The following is a 23,087-nucleotide window of genomic DNA, read 5'->3' as shown; positions in this document are numbered from 1 at the left end:
CTCTGTTTTTGCAGGTCAAGCACAGCTGAAGACTGAAGTGGACAAGCTGAAGCAACAACAGATAGGTATCGTACTCTGATCATTCCACCGCATTCTCATGAATAGGTCCGTATGATATCCATAGACGTCGATTTCGGTGGGGACGGTGGGTACGCGTACCTACCAGATTTCGTCATGAGTCATTTTGTACCCACCACTTTTCTTTTAAAACCTCGAGCTCAATTAAGTTAAAAGTGACAGATGCCAACAATTATAGGTCGACCGATTTATTGGCCGGCCGATTAATCGGCCGATTTTTGGCCTTTTTTTAACATAATCGGCATCGGCCAATATCCCAGTATATCAAGCCGATTAATAGGCAGGCGCATCTGCGGGCAGCCTAGTGTTAAAAACATGAATAGGCGACATTTTTTACAGTGCGCCCAGACCAGGTGCCTCCAGCCCCTCCCCTTGTGAAGTCTTGCCGTGTGTCTCGCGCAGCCACTTCAGGCACAGACGCTACCGTTAGCAGTAGCATGTTGCTGGTGTTCTTAACTTGGGATTAACTGTACTAATAAAACCGTACAAACACCGCGGCCACACCGCTGTGGAAGCTCCCCGAATGTCATTTATCAGAGTCTGGTTGTTACCCCTGTCCGTGGCAGTCACATCCACTCCTATAACGGAGCTAACTGGAGCTAGCTAACTGAACTAACCGTTGCTAACAGAGCCTTCAGTTCTCCGTGCCTGTATCTATTAACTGCATCTATGGACTTGAGCACGAATAAAACCCTTAATTTTATTAAATTGGCTGGACGAGTTTTAAATTACAACTCAGAGTTGTTTGAATGACAAATCTTCTCAGATAAGATCCTGATGAGGTCAACAGGACATCTAACAGCAGGGTCCCCAAAGCACAGAGAAAACACTTCAACAAATGAACAATGATCTAACAAACCAGGTGAACAAGAACTGACTTTAGAGAGCCCTAGTCATATGTGATTCAACAGGAGTTAGGAGGAAATAGTGTTGAGATTAATAATATATCACTTTCTGTGAAGCAGATTTGTATTCTCAGAAATTTAATGCTGCTAAGTGCACTAAACTTTATTTTTTTCATTTAAAAGTTTGACAATTTATTTTCTTACCTGTTTCATACGTTATTTATACAATATACAGTATGTTTTTACATTACATTTTTAATTGAAGTATACAAGTGTAGATTGGTGAAGTGCTCAATAAATTTTTTTGTTGAGAAATTCTGTGTATATTAGTGTTACATTTTATCTTTCAAATAGAGTTTTAAAAACAAGCACATATCGGCCAAAATAATCTGCTGACCCTGATTTCTAAAGATCGACATCGGCATCGGCCAGAGAAAAACCATATCGGTCGACCTCTACCAACAATCTCTATCCCCACAGAGCAGATGCAGCCGCTCTGCTGCTGCACTGGCTGCATCTGCTCTGTTCACTACGCTGCCTGTCGGGACATTCTGCTCAACATGAAAAAAAGCTTAACGTGGTTTAATGTACCTAAACAACGAGCAATCGTCACCAAATTTCTCATGGCCATATCTCTTAATGAACACTTAAGCCTGTCAAAAGAACTAAACCGAAATCCAACGATTATAGAAGTTATCTCACATTAGCGTTGTCTTCTTCATTGGCGCCTATGGCGAGGAAAAAGCTTGTACCTAAACAATGATTACCAAATTTCTCTCTCATATTGCTCCTCATAACCACTGAAAATCTAACAGAAATGTGGTGATGATTGATCGTTGTTTAGGTACATTAAACCACGTTAAGCTTTTTCACGTTATGACTTATAAACCCCATGAGAACCGTGGGGAGTCAACCCACAGCCGCTTCGCTGCCCTGCTGAAAATGTGAAGCAGAAACGTCAGATGACGTCCATAATAATAGGACTTTGGGTTAGATTTTTTGACAGTTTTCAGTGGTTATGAGGAGCAATATGAGAGAAATTTGGTAATCATTGTTTAAGTACATTAAACCACGTTTTTATTCATTAGTAAGCTACAGGACAGCGTCTTTCAAAACATCACCTGCGCGAAAAAGAAAAAAAAAATGAAGGCGTCATTGTACCCAGCACTTCTGGAAATGTACTTCCGAATGCGTCTCTGTCCCCGGCACAATTCAAACCAAACTGACGCCCATGATGATATCGGATGAAACTGGATGCATAGCAATATGTAAAATATCGTACGAAACCAGGCTGGTCACATGACGCAGCCTATGGTGCTCTGTCAAATCAGCGGTAGTTTGTGGTTCAGTTAACCTGAGAATAGGGTAATATATGAATTGAAAAATCTTTCTGCCTGTAGTGTCTCCAAAAAGCTTTTAGTAGCTTATTTAGTTCAGTTCAGTTTATTCTTTGTCCCAGAAGGGCAATTTGTATGCAGCAGGAAAACATCACATGGAAAATATACAACGCAAACCACACAACAATTAATTTAATAAAACTGAATATATTTACAGAGAAGGGTCAAAATGTAGACACCTATACATGAAGATATCCTGATTCCAAACAACCACATCTATTAATTTTGACTTGATTCTGATTATGTATGATCCCATAACTATAACATTCTCAAAAGCCAATTAAATATTCTGTTTCTATTTTAAACTCATGTCCTGCTTTCTAAATACTGAACCTTGTTAGAAATGTAGTAAATTAAACACTTTGATTACACTCAAAATGATCAGTTTAATATTTGATGATTTTTAAAATAACATTTCTCTCTCTCTCTCTCTCTCTGCCTGTCTCTCTCTGTCTCTGCCTGTCTCTCTCTGTCTCTCTCTCTCTCTCTGTCTCTCTCTCTCTCTGCCTGTCTCTCTCTCTGTCTCTCTGTCTGTCTGCCTCTCTCTCTCTGCCTCTCTCTCTCTCTCTCTCTCTCTCTCTCTCTCTCTCTCTCTCTCTCTCTCTCTGCCTGTGTCTCTCTCTCTCAGTCCAACAGGTTGCGTTCTCAGTCGCTCTGTTGCCTAAAGACCAACCAGCAACTATTGGACCCTTTTCCATGGACTACACCCTGGTCTACAAATACGTTATCACCAACATCGGAAATGCCTACAACTCAAACTCAGGTAGCTCTGATATTCCAACAATACATTTTAGGGATGCACCTATATGAACATTTTGGCAGAATACCAATATTTAGCGATGCCTGTATTAATCTTTATAAAACCAGTTTCTATGATAATTATATACTGAGAAACACGTGTAAACACTGTATTTGTAAAAGTAATGTATTTCTTTTTTGCAAAACATTTGAAAAAGCCAATAAATTATAGATTATTTTTCTCAGTGTCTGACAACATTATGGAAAGGATCGTCACCATCACAAACTCCACCAGACTCCATGTAAATAATTAGTACTTTTGTCATCGTAAAACACACTTCATTCAAAGTGGACAGAAACTAAATAAAACTATCAAAAGCCATCTTGGTTCATCTTTCCACTGTTCCAACAATCACCACTCTGGTTTGGTTGAAATAAACCCTTAATTCACCCATTTACATGTGGAGATATGCTGGCTCTATACACGCTAAAAGTCCTGATTATTTACATGGAGTCTGGTGGAGATATGCTGGCTCTATACACACTAAAAGTCCTGATTATTTACATGGAGTCTGTTGGAAATATGCTGGCTCTATACACGCTAAAAGTCCTGATTATTTACATGGAGTCTGGTGGAAATATGCTGGCTCTATACACGCTAAAAGTCCTGATTATTTACATGGAGTCTGGTGGAAATATGCTGGCTCTATACACGCTAAAAGTACTGATTATTTACATGGAGTCTGGTGGAGTTTGGTGATGGTGATTTCGGGTCTGTTTCATGTTAAACTAAAAGGATCTTACTCTTTAACTAAAAGGTCTATCTCTGTAGGGATCCATCCCATAATGTTGTCAGACACTTAGAATAATAATCTGAGTCTGTCAGCAGCAACAACAGAACTTTTAGTGACTCTAACTGCTGCTGAACATTAGTCCTGTAGGGTTACATTACAGCTTGGTTCTTGTTCAATACTGGACTAGTTTCAGAGATTGGTGTTGATGTATTGTGCATCTGTAATACATTTCACTTGCATGTTGATGTTGATGTTGAAACATTTTTTCAATTTCTATTTGTAAAATGACAATAACATACGTCCAACAGGTGTGTTCACTGCCCCGGTGAGAGGAGCGTACTACTTTGAGTGGACGTTCGGTGCATTTGGAGACAACATCCACGGTTCAGGGGGTTGGTTGGTCAAGAACTCAGAGTATGTTTTCATGGCATTCGAGCAACAGAAGGACAATTTTATGACTACTTCTAAAGGCGCTACGCTTTTGCTAGCGGTGGGAGACGTTGTGTTTGTGCGTCTGATGGCCAACAATTTGGCATATGCCGATGGAAGTCACCACAACACCTTCAGTGGGTTTCTGCTGTTCCCCATATAAGACAGAAACAGCAGCTGTGTGATAGTCACACAGGTTGTTGTTGTCTTAAACAAGTCTTCATAGCACTTCATAGATTTTCTCTGATTTCATCTGCATCCAAATAATAATAATTAATAATTGTCGACAGGAATCTTTTTTCCTTCAAATATAAAGTGATTAATGTTTCTGATTCTCTCTTGTTTCTGTCATTTTAATCAAATAAACATATATCATTGCAATTACATCTGTGTTTCTTTATTGCTCTTGTTTCAACTTTAACTTATTGAAAGCAGATAATCAAATTCAACATCATAGCAGTATGAAGAAACAATGAATGGTAAGATGTTTTCACATATGAGCTCTAGGGCTGGGACAATATGCTTTTGTCCCCGTTTGATTCTTTCACCATTCATGGGTGCCGAGTGGATATGTTTTGTGGTTTTAATTCATTGCAAAAATCTTGGACTTTTGAGCCCCAGACCAGCCCACCACTCCTTGCACTCCCCATCAACACATGTACATACCAGCCCATAATACTGCCACTGAGCTGAGTGGTAAGCAATGACGTTTTTCCATCACATGGTACCTGCTCGACTCTGCTCGACTCTACTCGCCTTTTTTAATTTTCCATTACGAAAAAAAGTCCCTGGTACCTGCTAACAGGTACTTTATTTAGTACCACCTCAGTCGAGGTTCCCAGCGAGCTGAGGCGATACCAAAAGGTGACGTAAAAGCGACAGACGTTGGTGTCCTGAACAAACCCGCTATTTTTAAATAGTTTAGCCAGCTGAGTTTTTTTTTTTTTGCTGCCTCCAGCTTCTTTAGAAACTAAATGTGTCTTCTGGCAACAACACACCTTCCACGTTCTGTGTGTGTGTCGGGTTAGGTCACAGTTAGTTTACTGCAGCGCCGCTATGATGACCAGCCAAGCTTGCCTCACGCATGAGGCAGTACTAAATCTGCAATGGAAAAAGGAGGACGGGGCACTGCGGCCGACTAGAGTCGAGCCGAGTAGAGCTGGTACTAGCAGGGGAAAACCAAGGGGGTTAGCCTCTCCTTGGACCACGAACCTCCTATGGCGCCATTTTGATGCTAATAAGCCATCACCTCCCATTAGCATCCCATTGACTGCCATTCATTTTGGCGCCACTTTGACAGCGAATAACTTTACATCTGAAGCATTTAAAGACTTTATTTGTCCATTGTTTATTTCTAAAGAAACACAACAATGTATAAAAGGCTCCATTACCGAGACTTACTGTCTCATAGTAGAGGAATTACCGTATAGTACAGGAGAAGCTCGCAGGCAGTTTGGACTACCATTAGCTGTTTAAGTTTATTTACTAATGTTAACTAGCATTTTAGTGATCAATAATTAGCCTGTGCCTATGTTATCTCCTTACATATACCTACGCTCTCCGTCTCTGCTAGATTGGGAATGATTGAGATTTCTCTTGGCACAGCTACCAGAAGACTTCCAACTTTCAGACAGGTTGCTCACGTCACATCTACGTCGTCTCTCTCAGTTGGAGGCTGCTCAGCCATCACTAGAAAAGTGCTTCTAATATCCTTCACTGGTCTCCGTCCAGAGCAACGGGATCTGTTGGTCCATTCTTATATACTGTCTATGGGAAAAAACACCATTAGATATTATGATAATGTCTCACTGAGTCTAAAAAGCTGCCTGGCTCTTGATAACAGGATGGCTAAAGGTTGAGGGTGGAGCATGGCTGTCATTAAGATGTCTTGTACAGTTAACAAGTGACAAGTCTGTAAGTTAACCTAAAGCTGCATTTTGTACACAGTATGCAGCGTGTGTTATAGTAAATCAATCAGAAAGCTATAGTAGCCTACTATGTTTGCAAGTGCCTTAGCTTGCTAATACATAACTAACATTAGCTTACTAACAGCTAACTTGTCTTCTCTGGTAGACAAATGGTGCTAAAATAATCATGCTTAAACCTCATGTTTTTAGCTAGCTAAAGGCACTTTGTTGGCATTTCAGGCAAGTTAACCGTCAGTAAGCTAATGTTAGCTATGTAACGTTATTAGCAAACTGAGACACTTGCAAACAAAATACTATAGCTTTCATATAGTTAGCTAAAACTGACATTTGAATATTTGATTTGGTAACAAATACAACACATACAAACACACACACACACACACAGACACACACACACAGAGGCATTCCCATTTTTATGACGTTGTGAGGACCAGTGACTGGCACCACCCTTTCTGAAGGGTCTAGAGACATGATTTATAATCCAGGATTTTAACGGCTAAATTATTATATTTCATGTGAACACAAACATGATTAAAATAAATTTAAAACACACACAGACACACATGCAGACACACACACACAGAGACATACACACACACAAGATACGCTATCCCGTTTTTATGACATTGTGAGGACCAGTGACTGGCAGCCCCATTTCTGAAGGGTCTAGAGACATGATTTTAACTGCTAAAATTATTATATTTCATGTGAACACAAAAATCCTTAAAATAAATATAAAACACAAACACAGAGACACACATACACACACATACAGACACACACACACACACACACACACACACACACCAATCTACATATGTAATTTTAACTTTTTTTGTCACTTTTTCAACAACAAAAAATAGCTTTTTTCAAAAGTTGCTTGTATGAGTTTTATTTTATTTTTTTTTGACAGTTTTCTTATCCGAAAACGCAACTGTTGCAGTTTTATAATTCTCATTAATGTTGTGAAACGGATGCAGTTTGGTTTGATTTAGGCACCAAAATTACTTATTTAAAATTAGAAATCTCCTGTTGTGTCTTCATGTTAGAAAGCGAGACTGAACCGTCCAATGTCCAGAGAATCTCATGTGGACATCGTACAGAGTTGATATGTTACAACAGCTCAACATTCTCTGTTTCTTTATACTGCTATGATGTTGGGTTTGATTATCTGCTTTCAGTAAGTTAAAGTTGAAACAAGAAGAATAAAGAAACACTCAGAGATAGCATTGCTAAAATTACAGAAACAAGAGACAATCAGAAACATTAACCAGTTTAAAATTTGAAGGAAAAAAGAAACTTGTATGTATTATTATTTGGATGCAGATGAAAATAATTTCAAATCTATGAAGTGCTACGAAGACTTGTTTAAGACAACAAAAACCTGTTGTCTCCAGCTACCTGTGTTTGAGTTGTAGGCATTTCCGATGTTGGTGGTTTGAAGATCAGGGTGTAGTCCGAGGGAAAGGGTCCAATAGTTGCTGATATGCCTCCAACCAGCAGAGAGGTTGAGAATGCAACCTGTTGGACTGAGAAAGAGAGAGAGAGAGAGAGAGAGGGAGCAATGCTATTTAAAAATCATTGCACATTGCACAACTTGAATCATCAAAATCTAAATGTAGCTATCAGCAACACTGGTTTGCATTAAGTTAGCAAACACTAGCCAGTCTTTTAACATGGATATTTGAAAGCCTCCATGTTTGGTAGCAAATCTATGCATGATTCCATGGTAAACCAGAGTTATAGCATTAGTTATTTTTTCCAGATTCTTGTCATTTATTACTATAGCTATTTACCAGTTTTCAGCTCAGCAACCTTGGTTTTGCATATTCTAAGCTGGCTGTAAACCCTCATTTGGCTGCTACATTCCCAGTGTTAGCAAACGCTAGCTAGTCTGCTAACATGAATATTTGCAAGCACAGACGTCACACTTTAAATCCTACCTGTTGCCTCTCACCATCCACTTATTTAACTGTTGTCACATCCCTTAACACGTCATCTCCTTTTCCCTCTTTCTTTTTCTATTTTTCACCCCAACAGCTGTTTTGCTTTGTTCTTTTTCTTTTTCCTACTTCACGACTCGTACCTGCTTGCTTCGCGCTCACGGCGTCCACCCGCTCCCCGCTCCCCCCCTCTTCTATGTCAACATTCTATGTCAACATTCTATGTCAACATTCTATGTCAACATTCTATGTCAACATTCTATGATGGACGCTTATGAGACAGGGCGCCTACTCTATCCTGTTAGTCCTCTAAAATGTGATATAATAACATTGAGGAAATGCAGAAATGATTTAGAAATGCACAACAGCAGCCACATATAGAAAATACCAAAAAAATAATAACTTTTTTATTTTCAATTTTTTTTTATTTTTTTATTTTTTTACTGTCGCTTTGGCGCCCCACATGGTCCTGCTCCCCAATGCGCCGCATATAGCTCATACCCACTTTTTAGAAATAAATAATAATAAAGAAATACATAAAGAGAAACTAAGACAGGAAGAGTAGGAAAACGAAAGATAAATGTGTTAGTTTTGGCTGATGGTTGTCTGAGGGCAGGACAACTTAACTCCTGAAGGTGCTATGTTATGCCAGAGTTATGTACACAACTACACCCTATTATCAGGCTGTACCTGGCAGCCATGCATTTCAATGAGAATGCTGGCCCCACCCAGGCCAGGACAACATCAGGGACACTAACATACAAGGTGCTAGTTCCTGAAGCCAAAAACAGTAAAAAACATATGTCAGATGTAACAGGTTCTGTTCTGCTGCTGTTTGTGTGTTCAGTTCAGAAAGAGTTTCTGCTGACTCATCACTAGCAGAGGGAAGTGCTGCTGGACCTAAAGAGGCCATATAGTTTAATTAACAAGAGAATACAGAACATAACATCAAATACGATCAAATACAATCAAATGGAAAACACTAACTCACTCTAAATTCCATTTAACTCCCTTTTTCCAGAGCTTTCCCAGAGCAGAGCCAACTCTGTCTGACATTTAGCCAACTCTGTCTGATAAAGACTGAGAGACTTTTCATTTCAAGATCAAGACTGAACTTTCATGTCCATTTCCTCCTCCACTGTCCACGTGGTGCCACATTTGAAGACTTCCTAACAGCTGAAAAGCTTGTTAATGAATTGTGGCCACTGGAGGAAGATGAATAGCTAAATTAAGTGTCAACAGTGTGACCATCTGATAGTTTTTCACTATTAAAATGTCTTCCCTCATTCTTCCTGTCTTCCATCACTTCCTGTTTGAACAAGCTTGTCTTAAAGTCCCCATATTATGAAATTGTATTGTATTGTATGTGTGATGCTTCCACACACATACAAACTTTGAAAAAAAAATCCATCCATGCTGTTTAGAGTGAGATACGGTTTCTGAATGTGTCCTGCCTTCAGTCTCTGGGTGAGCTGGTCTAAATCGGCATGGTTTGTGACGTCACAATCCGAAACGAGCAGGCTAACCGCAACCATTAGCTCGTAACGTTAGTGTTAGCATGCTAACGCTAATGCTAACGCTAGCATGCTACCTCGTTCTCAATAGCAAAGCACTGCTACAACACACACAAGTTCACCATAATCTACAAAAGAACTACTTCCATGTGCGCCCTCATTTAGAAGTCCCCAGCTAATCCTGCCTTGTAACTGACCGAAGTTGTAGAAACAGCCTTTCTTTTACTGTCTATGGAGCTAGATAGCTGACATGATCTACATCTGAGCTACTGGGCATGTGCAGTGCAATCAAAGATAGTACAGAAGAAGAAGAAGAAAAGAGGTCTCACTCTGTAGCTAAAACAGAGACCAGCTGAAAAGAGGATCTGCAGCAGTGAGAGAGAGCGGTGCAGTACAACAACAATATGGTGCTTTTTGAAAATTAAACCATGTAAACCTATTCTGGTACAACCTTAAAATACAATTATGAGCCTGAAAATGAGCATAATATGGCTGCTTTAAACACCCGCATGACGCTCTCATCGCCAACGGAGCAAAACTGGATCCAACAGAAGAGGTTTTAATGGACGACCTGACGTCTATCACTCTATTGATTGTTTTTACTTCTGCCAACACAACCTACAAACTGATGGAGCTTAACTCTAACCCTGTACCTGTTCTCTGTAGACCTCCAGCAGTTCCTCCAGGGGGAAGGTGAAGCGGTATGAGCCCAGCCTGGAGGTCTTCTTAAAGGCTGGAGAGGTGGTGAACTTCTCCAGGAATCCCTGCTTCATCTGGAGCTGCTTTTTTGGAAGTCCAAGTCAAGTCTCAAGTCTCTGGCCACCTGATCTGTCCCTAACACTGTATTGTTAAATCTTGTGAATTGAAAGCATGTCCTGTAGCTACCATCCAGACAGTACAGTATTAAAATCAGTTGTAGGATAACTTTATGGGGTCTACTTAACACATCCCTCTAGCCCTCAGACCTGGTGAAATATTAACCTAAGTCTGTCACATCATATGGATACAACTATAAAGATACAATTAGCCTGTTCCCAGCATTAGCACAATATTTTGTGATGGTTAGCTTGTTACCTGTGGTGATATATGCTAAATGTCTCCTTCACTCAAAAAAATGTCTAATGTCGAAGTGGAAATCAAGAGAAAAGTGGCAGCGCCACACCAGTTACAGAACAACATGCATCTCAGTCCAAATTACGCACAATAAGCAGTTTGAACTCACTGATGTAATACCATTTATTTTCAAAGTGTTAGTACGCTCAGTGAAACTGAGTCCAGTGCGAGGGAGACCCGACTCAGAGGAGGAGAGGTTAGTGAGGCCAGCGTCTCCACGGCAGGTGACAGTGTGCACGGATCCGCTGAGCCACGCATGGATGGAATAATGAAATAGTAAACTACTGTGACTACAGTAACAGAAATATGTGCAGAATTAAGAGAGTAAAGACGGCCCAGTGTTTGGTGGACCGGGTACACCTTGTTCACTTAATAGTCTACAAATCATCCACGGGATCAATTAGGCATCACATGAGTTCCCCCCCGACACAGCATTTGTTCCTGGGGAGATGGATCCGTGCGTCCCGCCTCCTGTGCACCATTGATGTCTGAGCCTCAGCAACTACTAACTATAACGATACGATGTGCCTGTTCCCAGCATTAGCACAACATTTAGCGATGGTTAGCTTGTTACCTGTGACGATATAGTATGCTAAATGTAACGTCTCTTTCACATTAGCAAGTGACTGACCTATTTAGGTGCGTTTTGAGATGCCTGATGAAGTTGTCTTGGTGCCACACACCTTGCATGTAGCTGTTCTCTTACTGCCTCTGTTTACCAAGTTATTGAAAGTAAATCTAATGACAAAAGGCACAACTCCGGGAGGACTTGGTGTCACCATGTCAATGCATTTGTTTATACGTGAGTGTGTGCACATAAGGCATAACGCATGAGTTACGTTGCACATTATGGCAAAAGGGCAGGGGACATGCAGCTCGTCAAATGTTTCCCCAACGGATATGCACCAATAAAAGAAAATAGAAATACATGAATACATTTAGATTTAAAAAACAATAATTGCATGAAATTCAGGTTGTTGAGAAGTCTCGAAGCTCGAGTTGCAAGTCAAGTCTGAAGTCTATTCGATTTCCAAAGACACACACACACACACACACACACACACACACACAAAGACCTGGGTTTCAGGTGTAGATATCTTTCAAAAAAGCCCCAAAAATACACAAGATTTCATGTCATAATAAAGCTACAAACTGTATTTTATTAATGGAAAGTTACTGTATTTTTACAAGTTATTTACTGTTACAGTATTTTTTTTTTTGTGTGTGTGTGTGTGTGTGTGTGTGTGTGTGTGTGTGTGTGTGTGTCCCAGTGACATTCACATGTCAAACATGTTTCCAATATTTTCCTTTAAACAGAACACTGCAAACTGATTTTATTTGAATAATGTTTATTGTGTTTTAAGTGTTAATTTAGCTATTCATCTTTCTCCAGTGGGGAGGGATGGTCGGGCCACAAGTTGTTAACTAACTGTTCAGCTCCCTGGAAGTTATGAAACTTGTTGCGATGTATAATTGAAGGATATCCTTCATGGCAGAACTTGAGGTTGTCTCTCAGTCGGCCGGCATCAAAGTTCAGCACCTAAAACAGAAAAACAAGAGGAGAAGATGAGGAGCAGAACAAGTGGAGGGTCTCTGAATGAAAGGGTTAAACAGGTGGCGCGGTGTATTATGACTTGGATACTGCGGCTCCACCGTCTGATCAAGACTGTGATTCTCCCCCCCCCATTCCCCAAATGCAGATTCTGGTCAATATATATATACAGTACAGTATACCCATTACAATACATTAGACTACACCACTGCACGGATGGGATCGCTCCCCTTCCCAGCATCACACGCTAGTGTTCTCGCCTCTAGTTTCTAGTCACTGACCAATGACAAGCAAAGAAAACCGGCTCCGCCCTCCTACAACCACGATGGCTGCAGCTAATTGGACGAACACGTCATGTGGGGCTGGCTGCTCCGTGATATTGACACCGACTATAACAGCGGCTCGTACAGAATACAATCTCTTATTTTATGAAAATAGTTCACCGGAACGTGTTTCTGAAAACATTTTAAGACAGAAATAGACCGTGCAGCTGCTAAATCTGTCGACAAAGGTCAGTTTAAAAGATTTTTGTCAGCTTTTGAGAGGCGGCGAGTCGAACCAGCCGCTCCTCATTTCAACCTAGAGCTCTGGTTCTCAAATGGGGGTCCGTGTCCCCCTAGGGGTCCTTTGGAGGACTGCAGGGGGTACGTCAGATATTGTTGCTAAATGCTAATTCATAAAATAACTACTATAATACTGAATGAATTAAAATAAAATTCAGGATGTATTCCACATTTTTAATTAACTCCTGATTGGTCAGATGGGTGTAAGGGCGGGACTTAGATACTAAGGCTAAGGCGAGGGACTTAGAAGCTATGGGCCCTATTTTAACGATCTAAGCACACGGCGAGAAGCGCCTGGTGCAGGTGTGTTTAGGGCGTGTTCAAATCCACTTTTGCTAGTTTGACGGCAGAAAAAAAGTGTCCGTGTGCCGGGTGCATGGTTCTAAAGGGTTGTACTTAGTGTCTTCATTAATCAGAGTTGTGTTTTGGGCGTAACATGTAATAAACCAATCAGAGGTCATCTCCCATTCCCTTTAAAAGCCAGGCGCGTTTGGACCTTGGAGCATTGCTGTTATGATGGAGGATTTGCACTGTAATATTTTTATTTGTAATCTTCTGTGTGTGTGTGTGCTGCTGTGCGTCCCTGTGTGTGTAACAAGCATAGTGTGCACGAGCCTAGGAGCATTTTACTAATGCTCTGTTAAAATAACAATGAAATGCTGCGTTATTGACTTTAGACCAGGTTTTTGTTGGTCAGTGGGTGCAGGTGCATTTGCTATTTAAACGACGTGGGCGCTGGACGGGAAACTGACAACTGCTTCGGTCTTAAACTAGCAAAGACACTTGCGTCAGGCTTTGCGCTGCGCCAGGTGCAAGATAGGGCCCAGAGGCTTCACCATCTGACTACTACTGCGCAGACTCTGGCTCCAAAATTACAAGATGGCAGCGCCCATTTTTGGGAGATTTGGGCTTCAGTTTGTATAGTGGTCTAGCCGGTTTGCTGCTTCCTGTTTGGTGCTGGAGACGGAGAGCACTCATTAGTTGTTGACAATGTTCACCACCTTAAACCAAACGATTGAGACGACGGGAGCACCCCGACTCTAGCAACACGCTCAGGATTTCATTCCCAGATTGGACATCTGTCTGAGAAAGAGGAATCGCTTGACAAGTCATTTGGTGGACAGTTGGCATAAGTTTTGAGCCTGCAGATCGATTTGGAACTTCTCGACCCCTTTATCTTTATAATATGGACAGAAAAGACCAAACAACAAGACTGAAAAGGAGACGGGACTGTCTGTAGAGAGTGAGAAGATTGAGCAGTGAAGGTACCTGTTTATCCACATGCAGGGCGATGGAGACATTATCCCAAACATAGAACTGAACTTCTCTACCAAACAGCTCCTTCACTTCCATCTGATCAGGTCCCTCGATCAACTCATATCTGACAAATAACAGAGACAAAGATAACGTTGAAGACTTTCACTCATTACTATTACTAAAGATATGGCAACTACAGAGAGACAACTGGAAGCTACAAGTTCCAGGTCAGTTCAGTGTCTGTAATAACAGCAGGATAGATGAGTGTCTGTGGTTAGTTCAGGGTCTGTAATAACAGCAGGACAGATGAGTGTCTGTGGTTAGTTCAGTGTCTGTAATAACATCAGGACAGATGAGTGTCTGTGGTCAGTTCAGTGTCTGTAATAACAGCAGGACAGATGAGTGTCTGTGGTTAGTTCAGTGTCTATAATAACAGCAGGACAGATGAGTGTCTGTGGTTCTTACCCGTGTGTCTCACTCATGGCCTCAGGCCTCCAGATGAAGCAGCCGTCTCTGTAAGTGCAGACAGCGTCTGGGTTGTCAGTCAGCAGAGGATAGTCAGAGAACTGATGCTCCTGGTCTGGACTGTGGACCAGCACAACGTAATTCACTTCCTGTTTGTACAGGATGGTCTTGAACACCCGCATTATGGGAGGAGCGCCGGAGCAAAACTGGAAACAACAGAAGAGAAATTACTGTACAGTACAGGAACATCCATTCATCAAAGTCCGGCTTCCCGGCTCTGGAATTCCTTGCTGGTAGCCATTACACAGGCTGAGTCCGTGGGTGGTTTTAAGACTGTTGAAGGGAATTCTGGCGACAAAGGCATAGGCCCGAAGGCCGAGATATCTCTACTCTAATTACTCTAATTCCCGCGCATTCTTTGATGGGACTTATACCAAAAACTCAAGCATCAATCTGAGACGATGGATTCAAATTAAGCAAAGTTTACAGCAAGTCCAGCAAAAAAGTTACAAACACAGCTGTGGGTTCCCAAAAACAGAGTCTAAGTTTCCCTAGCAACAGACATCAAGTCACAGCCCGGTCCACCAGGATCTCGGTTCGAATGAGCCCCGATCTACCCTCTCCCTGCGCTCTTATCCTCCCCTCACAGGGGCGTGTCTCCCTGTTTCTAGGAAGAAACTGCTATCTTCATACACCACACGCCGGGGTTGGGTCCTCTATCTATCTCTATCTCTATCTATTTTTATGACCTAAGTGTTAAAGGGGTGATAGAATGATTATATAGGGTATCTCACACTGTCCCTTAAGGTCTCCTAATAGGGTATGTAACATTGCTGGGGCTGAAAAGGGCCCGGGTGCTGTTCTATGCGCCCTAATGCAACCCTGTGTAATAGCCCTAGAATGAAACGAGAGGTTTTCTCCCTTTTATGGTATGCTCATGAATATTTAGATGAGCTGCGCGCTGATTGGTTGGTTTACAACGAGCGAAGCTGCAGAGCAAAGACGCACGGGGGGGGTTGAACAACACAATCCCTTTTTTTTTCTTTTGAGTCTGACATTCTCAGCGCCACCTTTCCCTTTTCTTTTTTGGCTTTCCATCATTAGACTCACACACTGTCTGTTAACGTTACCGATAGACTTCCAAACGTGCGGCTGCTGGATGGCGTTGCTAAGAACTCGCAATGTATAACTATTATCAGACCGGGAAAAGTGCAGACTCTCCCGATTGCCGCTTTGCTACTGGTTAAGTGTATTATTTGCATTGCAATATAAATGAAAAAAACGTAATTTATTAATATCAGGGAACATGCCTGCCACACTCGCAGTTACCCGGTAACTAGACCACCAACTACGCTGACCTGACGGAGCTCCACGACCGGCAGCTCATGGTGCTCTGTACCCAGCGCACAGTCACCTTTTCTGTGGTAACTGAACCACTAACTACCGCTTACCTGGAGCACCACGACCGGCAGCTCGCGATGAAATGTGAAAAGTGTCAGCATGCCCTGTACAGCCTGGAACACTGCATTTACAACCGTGGTTCATTTTCAATATCCTTGAAAACTTTCTTCTTTGTAATTCCCGTGTACAGAGTACACAGCGCAGCTTGCAGCTAAACTAGTGTCTGCGCTTGTCTGTATGTACATTTTGGGGCGTGACAAAGGTAGAGACCAGAGCCAATTAAGGTACAGCCACCGAGTTGAAGTCAACTATTAGCTTTGTTTGGATTCACCCGTTTTCAGCGGCAGTTTCAAATTGTGAGATTTGCAGAGGAAAGAGGAGTCAATGGGACTTTGAGGTTCTCTGTATGTCCTATTTACCCACTGAACTGTCGTAATTCAACTATGACAAGGTAAACTCTCTCTCTTCTGTGCATAAAGAGGTCACCCGGACCGACTTTTAACCATTTCCTCATTTGACTGCACACAGCTCTTTTGCAACGAGCACATACACACATTGTTGTATTTTCACCCAATCCATGTATATACACATATATATATATATATATATATATATATATATATATATATATGTGTGTGTGTGTGTGTGTGTGTGTGTGTGTGTGTGTGTGTGTGTGTGTGTTTCATGCTTGTTTACTTATGTTTTAGTCTTTGTGAAGCACTTTGGTGCAAACTTATATATATAAATAAACTTAAACTGTGTACCTGTTCGCTGTAGGCCTCCAGTAGGTCCTTCAGGGGGAAGGTGAAGCGGTATGAGCCCAGCCTGGAGGTCTTCAGGAAGGCTGGAGAGGTGGTGAACTTCTCCAGGAATCCCTGCTGCTTCTGGAGCTGCTCCTCCGTCTGATCTGGGTAGGTTTTCTCCAGGAGTCTCCTCTCAGCTGACTTTATCTCATCAGGTCCCACAGACAGACTCCACCACAGCAGATCCAACCCAGAGAACGGGTCCTTGAAGCCAAAAAAAATCAGATATCACTAATCTGACACGTCAATGTTGCGACGAATTTGGTGCTTTAAACTGGGAAAAGGTGAAAAACATGCAGTTGTTACTTGCATTTATTCTGAATAAAACCAAAGGATGCAGCCAATGGCCAAATGTGACCCCTCTCTCTTACAGGCATTACTGAGGCCCCCCTGTCAGAAGACACAGTGTCTATTCTAACAAGCTTGTAAACACTACTTTAAAGACAACACAAGAGTTATAAACTGGCAAAACAGACTGGGTCAATTTTGACTCGGGAGGACAACGGGAAGAAAACACAAGGGTTAAGAAAAAAATATCTGACTAAGTGGATAAAGCCAAATAATAGAACAGCTGGACCAGTCAGGTGAGTTCAGAAGATTACATCACTTTACTGTAATGCAGCTGTTTGGAGCCGTGATTGACAACACTTGTGTTATATCACGGTATCAATATAATATTATTTTGTCCTACCTTGAAGCCTTTATCCCTCCAGATGCCACGCAATCCGTCTCCCTCTGTGTCATGTTTCAGATGAGACACATGAAACTCCGGGCGAGGGGATTTGGGGATGTTTTCTTTGAAGAGATATTGATTTGTCAAATCTCGAGCTTTCTCTTTTAAATCATTCAGCTTCAAGTGCTGTTTTTCAAAGACATGTTCCTTGTGCTCTCTCCTGTTGACCCCTTTCTCCATGGTAGATCAAAAAGACAAATTAAAAGTCTGAGTCTGTGCTCACTTTTCTCTGCTTGTAAGTGAAGTTATCTCAGGGAAATAAATAAGCCCAACCCGTTTCCTCTTTTATAGAGACTTCACCCGACGCGATGATCATGTACCGACTTGTACCAGAGACAGGATGTGGTGCAAATGAGAGATAAACTATCTCTCATTTGCACCACATCCTGTTAACAAGTTGTGCAATATAACTATAGGTAGATCATTAACTGCGGTATAAACAATGAGTCATCATGTGATTTAGAGAAGGGGAGAAACAGGCCAAAGGGTTTCACTTTTGTTTCCTCTTATTTCCTTTCCTGTCTTAATGGAAACAGAATAAAAGTTTAGAATTTTAGAAAAAGTTTAAATATTTTAGAAAAAGCTTAAGTGACTTTAAAAAAGTTACAGAACAATGTGTACTATACACATTACAGACACTAATTATAATCAGTTATTTTGATCAATCTTGAAATCGCGATTAGTTAACATGATTACTTGTTGACTTTTGGAAAGATTAGCATCACAAGTATTTATTGAATCAATTAAACAGTACAACAAATCACCAGTGAAAACACCTTGAACTGTGACATTTCCCTTCATAATTTCCCTCTTTAAACTACTTAAATTCCCCTTCAGAACACGACACAGAATAAGAGTTTACTTGCAAAAGGTAACGTGCAAAATAATGGTTTTCATTGTTGTTGTGATCGTTACTTATGAACTGAAATAGAGGATGATCATGTTCCAACCAGTGACAGTTTGTCTCATTTGCACCACATCCTGTTAAAAAGTTGTGCAATATAAATATACAGTAGGTAATATAAATATACAGTAAGCAATATAAATATACAGTAGGTAATATAAATATACAGTAGATAATATAAATATACAGTAGGTAATATAAATATACAGTAGATAATATAAATATACAGTAGATAATATAAATATACAGTAGGTAATATAAATATACAGTAGGTAATATAAATATACAGTAGATAATATAAATATACAGTAGGTAATATAAATATACAGTAGGTAATATAAATATACAGTAGGTAGATCATTAACCCTTGTGTAGTCTTCCCCGTCGAACATGCAACTTTTTGTTTTTCTGGGTCAAAATGTTCCAACGTTTTGGTCGTCATTTTCGACACTTTTCAAAGTTTCTCTCAATATTTTTCTGCGCTTTTTTGACATTTTTTTAAGCTTTTCTCACTTTTTTCCAAGTTTTTTGTCACTTTTTCCGACATTTTTGACATTTTTTTCCGACGTCTTTTCAACGTTCTATTATCAATTTTTCTTTAAATGCTATAAAATGTAATAAAACACCCAAATTCAATGAAAGAAGTGAACTGATGATTTATTTACAGTAACTTGTGAAGAGCGTTGTAGTGAACCATCCACGATATAGAAACTTTAAGAAAATGGGTCAAATTAGACCCGAGGACATCAGGAGGGTTAAATGCTGTATATCATTTTATAAGGTCTTCAGCCATAATAACACTCCTTACAGCTGCAATATATCTTGTTGAGCAAACATAATTACCTCCAGTATTCTATTATTATCTCATTGAATAGAAGCTGCTGTAACTAGGAGTCAGATTCCTCGAACACAAAGCACATTCAGGCACAGGGCTGATAGTGGCATCATCAACCAGCATGAGTACACAAAGCACACTAAAGTCCTTTTTACGGTTCTGCATCAAATCAACGGCGTACCCCCGCAGACCCCTCTGCGCAGGGGCGCAACTACCCAGTGTCAGAGGGGTATGCAGCAACAATTTTGGCGCTTTTAACAATTTTAGTTTTTTCATATCAATAATATTAAGAAATTAATCTGTTGGTATCAAGTGGCTCCCCCTACACTTCCACCTAATGTTAGACCTACCTGTTGCCTTCCCCTGTCTTTCCTGATCCACCATCCTCACACCTGAATGAAATGAACTCACTGTTAAATATAGCAGCCTAAATTCAATTCTTAAATCAGTGATCAGTGCCAGTGATGGCATCAGATAAGACAACTAGTATGCAGTAAGGCTGTGCTGCTATTGAAATTACATTCACATGTTGGATTTTAAATATATATTTGACTTTAATAAAATTGAGATATGTCCTGCATGGGATTGGTACCATAGGGGTTAACCAAAATCTAAATGTAGCTATCAGCAACATTGGTTTGCATTAAGTTAGCAAACACTAGCCAGTCTGTTAACATGGATATTTGAAAGCCTCCATGTTTGGTAGCAAATCTATGCATGATTCCATGGTAAACCAGAGTTATAGCATTAGTTATTTTTTCCAGATTCTTGTCATTTATTACTATAGCTATTTACCAGTTTTCAGCTCAGCAACCTTGGTTTTGCATATTCTAAGCTGGCTGTAAACCCTCATTTGGCTGCTACATTCCCAGTGTTAGCAAACGCTAGCTAGTCTGTTAACGTGAATATTTGCAAGCACAGACGTCACACTTTAAATCCTACCTGTTGCCTCTCACCATCCACTTATTTAACTGTTGTCACATCCCTTAACACGTCATCTTTTCCCTCTTTCTTTTTCTATTTTTCGCCCCAACAGCTGTTTTGCTTTGTTCTTTTTCTTTTTCCTACTTCACGACTCGTACCTGCTTGCTTCGCGCTCACGGCGTCCACCCGCTCCCCCCCTCTTCTATGTCAACATTCTGTCAACATTCTATGTCAACATTCTATGTCAACATTCTATGATGGACGCTTATGAGACAGGGCGCCTACTCTATCCTGTTAGTCCTCTAAAATGTTATATAATAACATTGAGGAAATGCAGAAATGATTTAGAAACCCACAACAGCAGCCACATATAGAAAATACCAAAAAAATAATTACTTTTTTATTTTCAATTTTTTTTTATTTATTTTTTTTTTACTATCGCTTTGGCGCCCCACATGGTGCTGCGCCTTTATCCGCCGCATATAGCGCATACCCACTTTTTGCGCCACTGTACGGAGCTTAAGGTCAGCAAAGTCTGTCAAATTATGAACACCTCGTCTAAACATGTCCCTAATCTTTCATCATCCTCCTTTGTCTCTGGGCAGATTCTTCAGCACACACACACACACACACACACACACACACACACATACTGACCAGTCAGTATCTGGTGTTAGAGTTAGAGGTTATAAGGTATTCAGCCATAATAAGACTCTCCATAGTTGCAATATATCTTGTTCTGCAATCATAATTACCTCCAGTATTCAGATTCCTTATACACAAAGCACACCTAGCCAACAACACTGATAGTGGCATCATAAAACGATGAGTCATCATGTGATTTAGAGAAAGGGAGTTTCTATTTGTCCTTCACTTTCATTTCTTCTTCTTTCCTGTCTTAATGGGAACCCACATTGTTGGCACACTATATAAAAACACAAGAACAGAGAGACAGAAAGAAAGAAAGAAAGAAAGAAAGAAAGAAAGAAAGAAAGAAAGAAAGAAAGAAAGAAAGAAAGAAAGAGAAACGAAGACAGGAAGAGTAGGAAAACGAAAGATAAATGTGTTAGTTTTGTCTGATGGTTGTCTGAGGGCAGGACAACTTAACTCCTGAAGGTGCTATGTTATGCCAGAGTTATGTACACAACTACACCCTATTATCATGCTGTACCTGGCAGCCATGCATTTCAATGAGAATGGTGGCCCCCACCCAGGCCACATACAAACTTTGAAAAAAAAGCCATCCATGCTGTTTGGAGTGAGATACGGTTTCTGAATGTGTCCTGCCTTCAGTCTCCGGGTGAGCTGGTCTAAATTGGCATGGTTTGTGACGTCACAAGCCAAAACGAGCTGGCTAACCGCAACCATTAGCTCGTAACGTTAGTGTTAGCATGCTAACGCTAATGCTAACGCTAGCATGCTACCTCGTTCTCAATAGCAAAGCACTGCTACAACACACACAAGTTCACCATAATCTACAAAAGAACTACTTCCATGTGCGCCCTCATTTAGAAGTCCCCAGCTAATCCTGCCTTGTAACTGACCGAAGTTGTAGAAACAGCCTTTCTTTTACTGTCTATGGAGCTAGATAGCTGACATGATCTACATCTGAGCTACTGGGCATGTGCGAGAGCAATCAAAGATAGTACAGAAGAAGAAGAAGAAAAGAGGTCTCACTCTGTAGCTAAAACAGAGACCAGCTGAAAAGAGGATCTGCAGCAGTGAGAGAGAGCGGTGCAGTACAACTAAAATATGGTGCTTTTTGAAAATTAAAACATGTAAACCTATTCTGGTACAACCTTAAAATACAATTATGAGCCTGAAAATGAGCATAATATGGGTGCTTTAAACACCCGTATGACGCTCTCATCGCCAACGGAGCAAAACTGGATCCAACAGAAGAGGTTTTAATGGACGACCTGACGTCTATCACTCTATTGATTGTTTTTACTTCTGCCAACACAACCTACAAACTGATGGAGCTTAACTCTAACCCTGTACCTGTTCTCTGTAGACCTCCAGCAGGTCCTCCAGGGGGAAGGTGAAGCGGTATGAGCCCAGCCTGGAGGTCTTCTTAAAGGCTGGAGAGGTGGTGAACTTCTCCAGGAATCCCTGCTTCATCTGGAGCTGCTTTTTTGGAAGTCCAAGTCAAGTCTCTGGCCACCTGATCTGTCCCTAACACTGTATTATTAAATCTTATGAATTGAAAGCATGTCCTGTAGCTACCATCCAGACAGTACAGTATTAAAATCAGTTGTAGGATAACTGTATGGGGTCTACTTAACACATCCCTCTAGCCCTCAGACCTGGTGAAATATTAACCTAAGTCTGTCACATCATATGGATACAACTATAAAGATACAATGTGCCTGTTCCCAGCATTAGCACAATATTTTGCGATGGTTAGCTTGTTACCTGTGGTGATATATGCTAAATGTCTCCTTCACTCAAAAAAATGTCTAATGTCGAAGTGGAAATCAAGAGAAAAGTGGCAGCGCCACACCAGTTACAGAACAACATGCATCTCAGTGTCAGTCCAAATTACGCAGTGTTAGTACGCTCAGTGAAACTGAGTCCAGCGCGAGGGAGACCCGACTCAGAGGAGGAGAGGTTAGTGAGGCCAGCGTCTCCACGGCAGGTGACAGTGTGCACGGATCCGCTGCGCCACGCATGAATGAAATAATGAAATAGTAAACTACTGTGACTACAGTAACAGAAATATGTGCAGAATTAAGAGAGTAAAGACGGCCCAGTGTTTGGTGGACCGGGTACACCTTGTTCACTTAATAGTCTACAAATCATCCACGGGATCAATTAGGCATCACATGAGTTCCCCCCCGACACAGCATTTGTTCCTGGGGAGATGGTTCC

At 40.9% G+C, this 23,087-nt stretch overlaps 2 protein-coding genes across 3 annotated transcripts in view; one reads left to right on the top strand and one right to left on the bottom strand.

Annotated features, from left to right (window-relative positions):
- Window positions 1-23,087, top strand: part of LOC116036424 (bromodomain-containing protein DDB_G0280777-like) — a 1,700,590-nt gene that overhangs the window by 888,018 nt on the left and 789,485 nt on the right. The gene's annotated exons all lie outside the window — the stretch shown is intronic.
- LOC116065176 lies at window positions 12,116-17,866 on the bottom strand. 2 transcript variants are annotated; one of them, XM_036008778.1, is made up of 6 exons: window positions 17,511-17,866; window positions 17,340-17,343; window positions 16,782-17,031; window positions 14,617-14,822; window positions 14,164-14,275; window positions 12,116-12,319 (listed from the first exon to the last, which is right to left on the bottom strand). In XM_036008778.1, exons 1-6 carry the CDS (start codon window positions 17,731-17,733, stop codon window positions 12,155-12,157), a joined length of 960 nt encoding a protein of 319 aa, XP_035864671.1. In that variant the 5' UTR covers window positions 17,734-17,866; the 3' UTR covers window positions 12,116-12,154. The 2 variants fall into 2 exon arrangements, with proteins under 2 accessions (XP_035864671.1, XP_031176468.1); XM_031320608.2 differs by lacking the exon at window positions 17,340-17,343 and having other exon boundaries at window positions 16,782-17,024; window positions 17,512-17,864.

This window comes from Sander lucioperca, chromosome 13 (assembly GCF_008315115.2).
Source record: "Sander lucioperca isolate FBNREF2018 chromosome 13, SLUC_FBN_1.2, whole genome shotgun sequence".
NCBI lineage: Eukaryota > Metazoa > Chordata > Actinopteri > Perciformes > Percidae > Sander > Sander lucioperca.
The sequence above is the reverse complement of the archived record's forward strand: the minus strand, read 5'-3'. Positions and strand labels throughout refer to the sequence as shown.

Coding starts and splice junctions, on each gene's coding strand:
- LOC116065176 (XM_036008778.1), bottom strand. CDS start 17,733: ATGGAGAAAGGGGTCAACAGGAGAGAGCACAAGGAACATGTCTTTGAA. Junction 14,823..16,781: donor TGGAGGCCTACAGCGAACAG/GTACACAGTTTA, acceptor TGTTGTTTCCAG/TTTTGCTCCGGCGCTCCTCC. Junction 14,276..14,616: donor GCCATGAGTGAGACACACGG/GTAAGAACCACA, acceptor GTTATTTGTCAG/ATATGAGTTGATCGAGGGAC.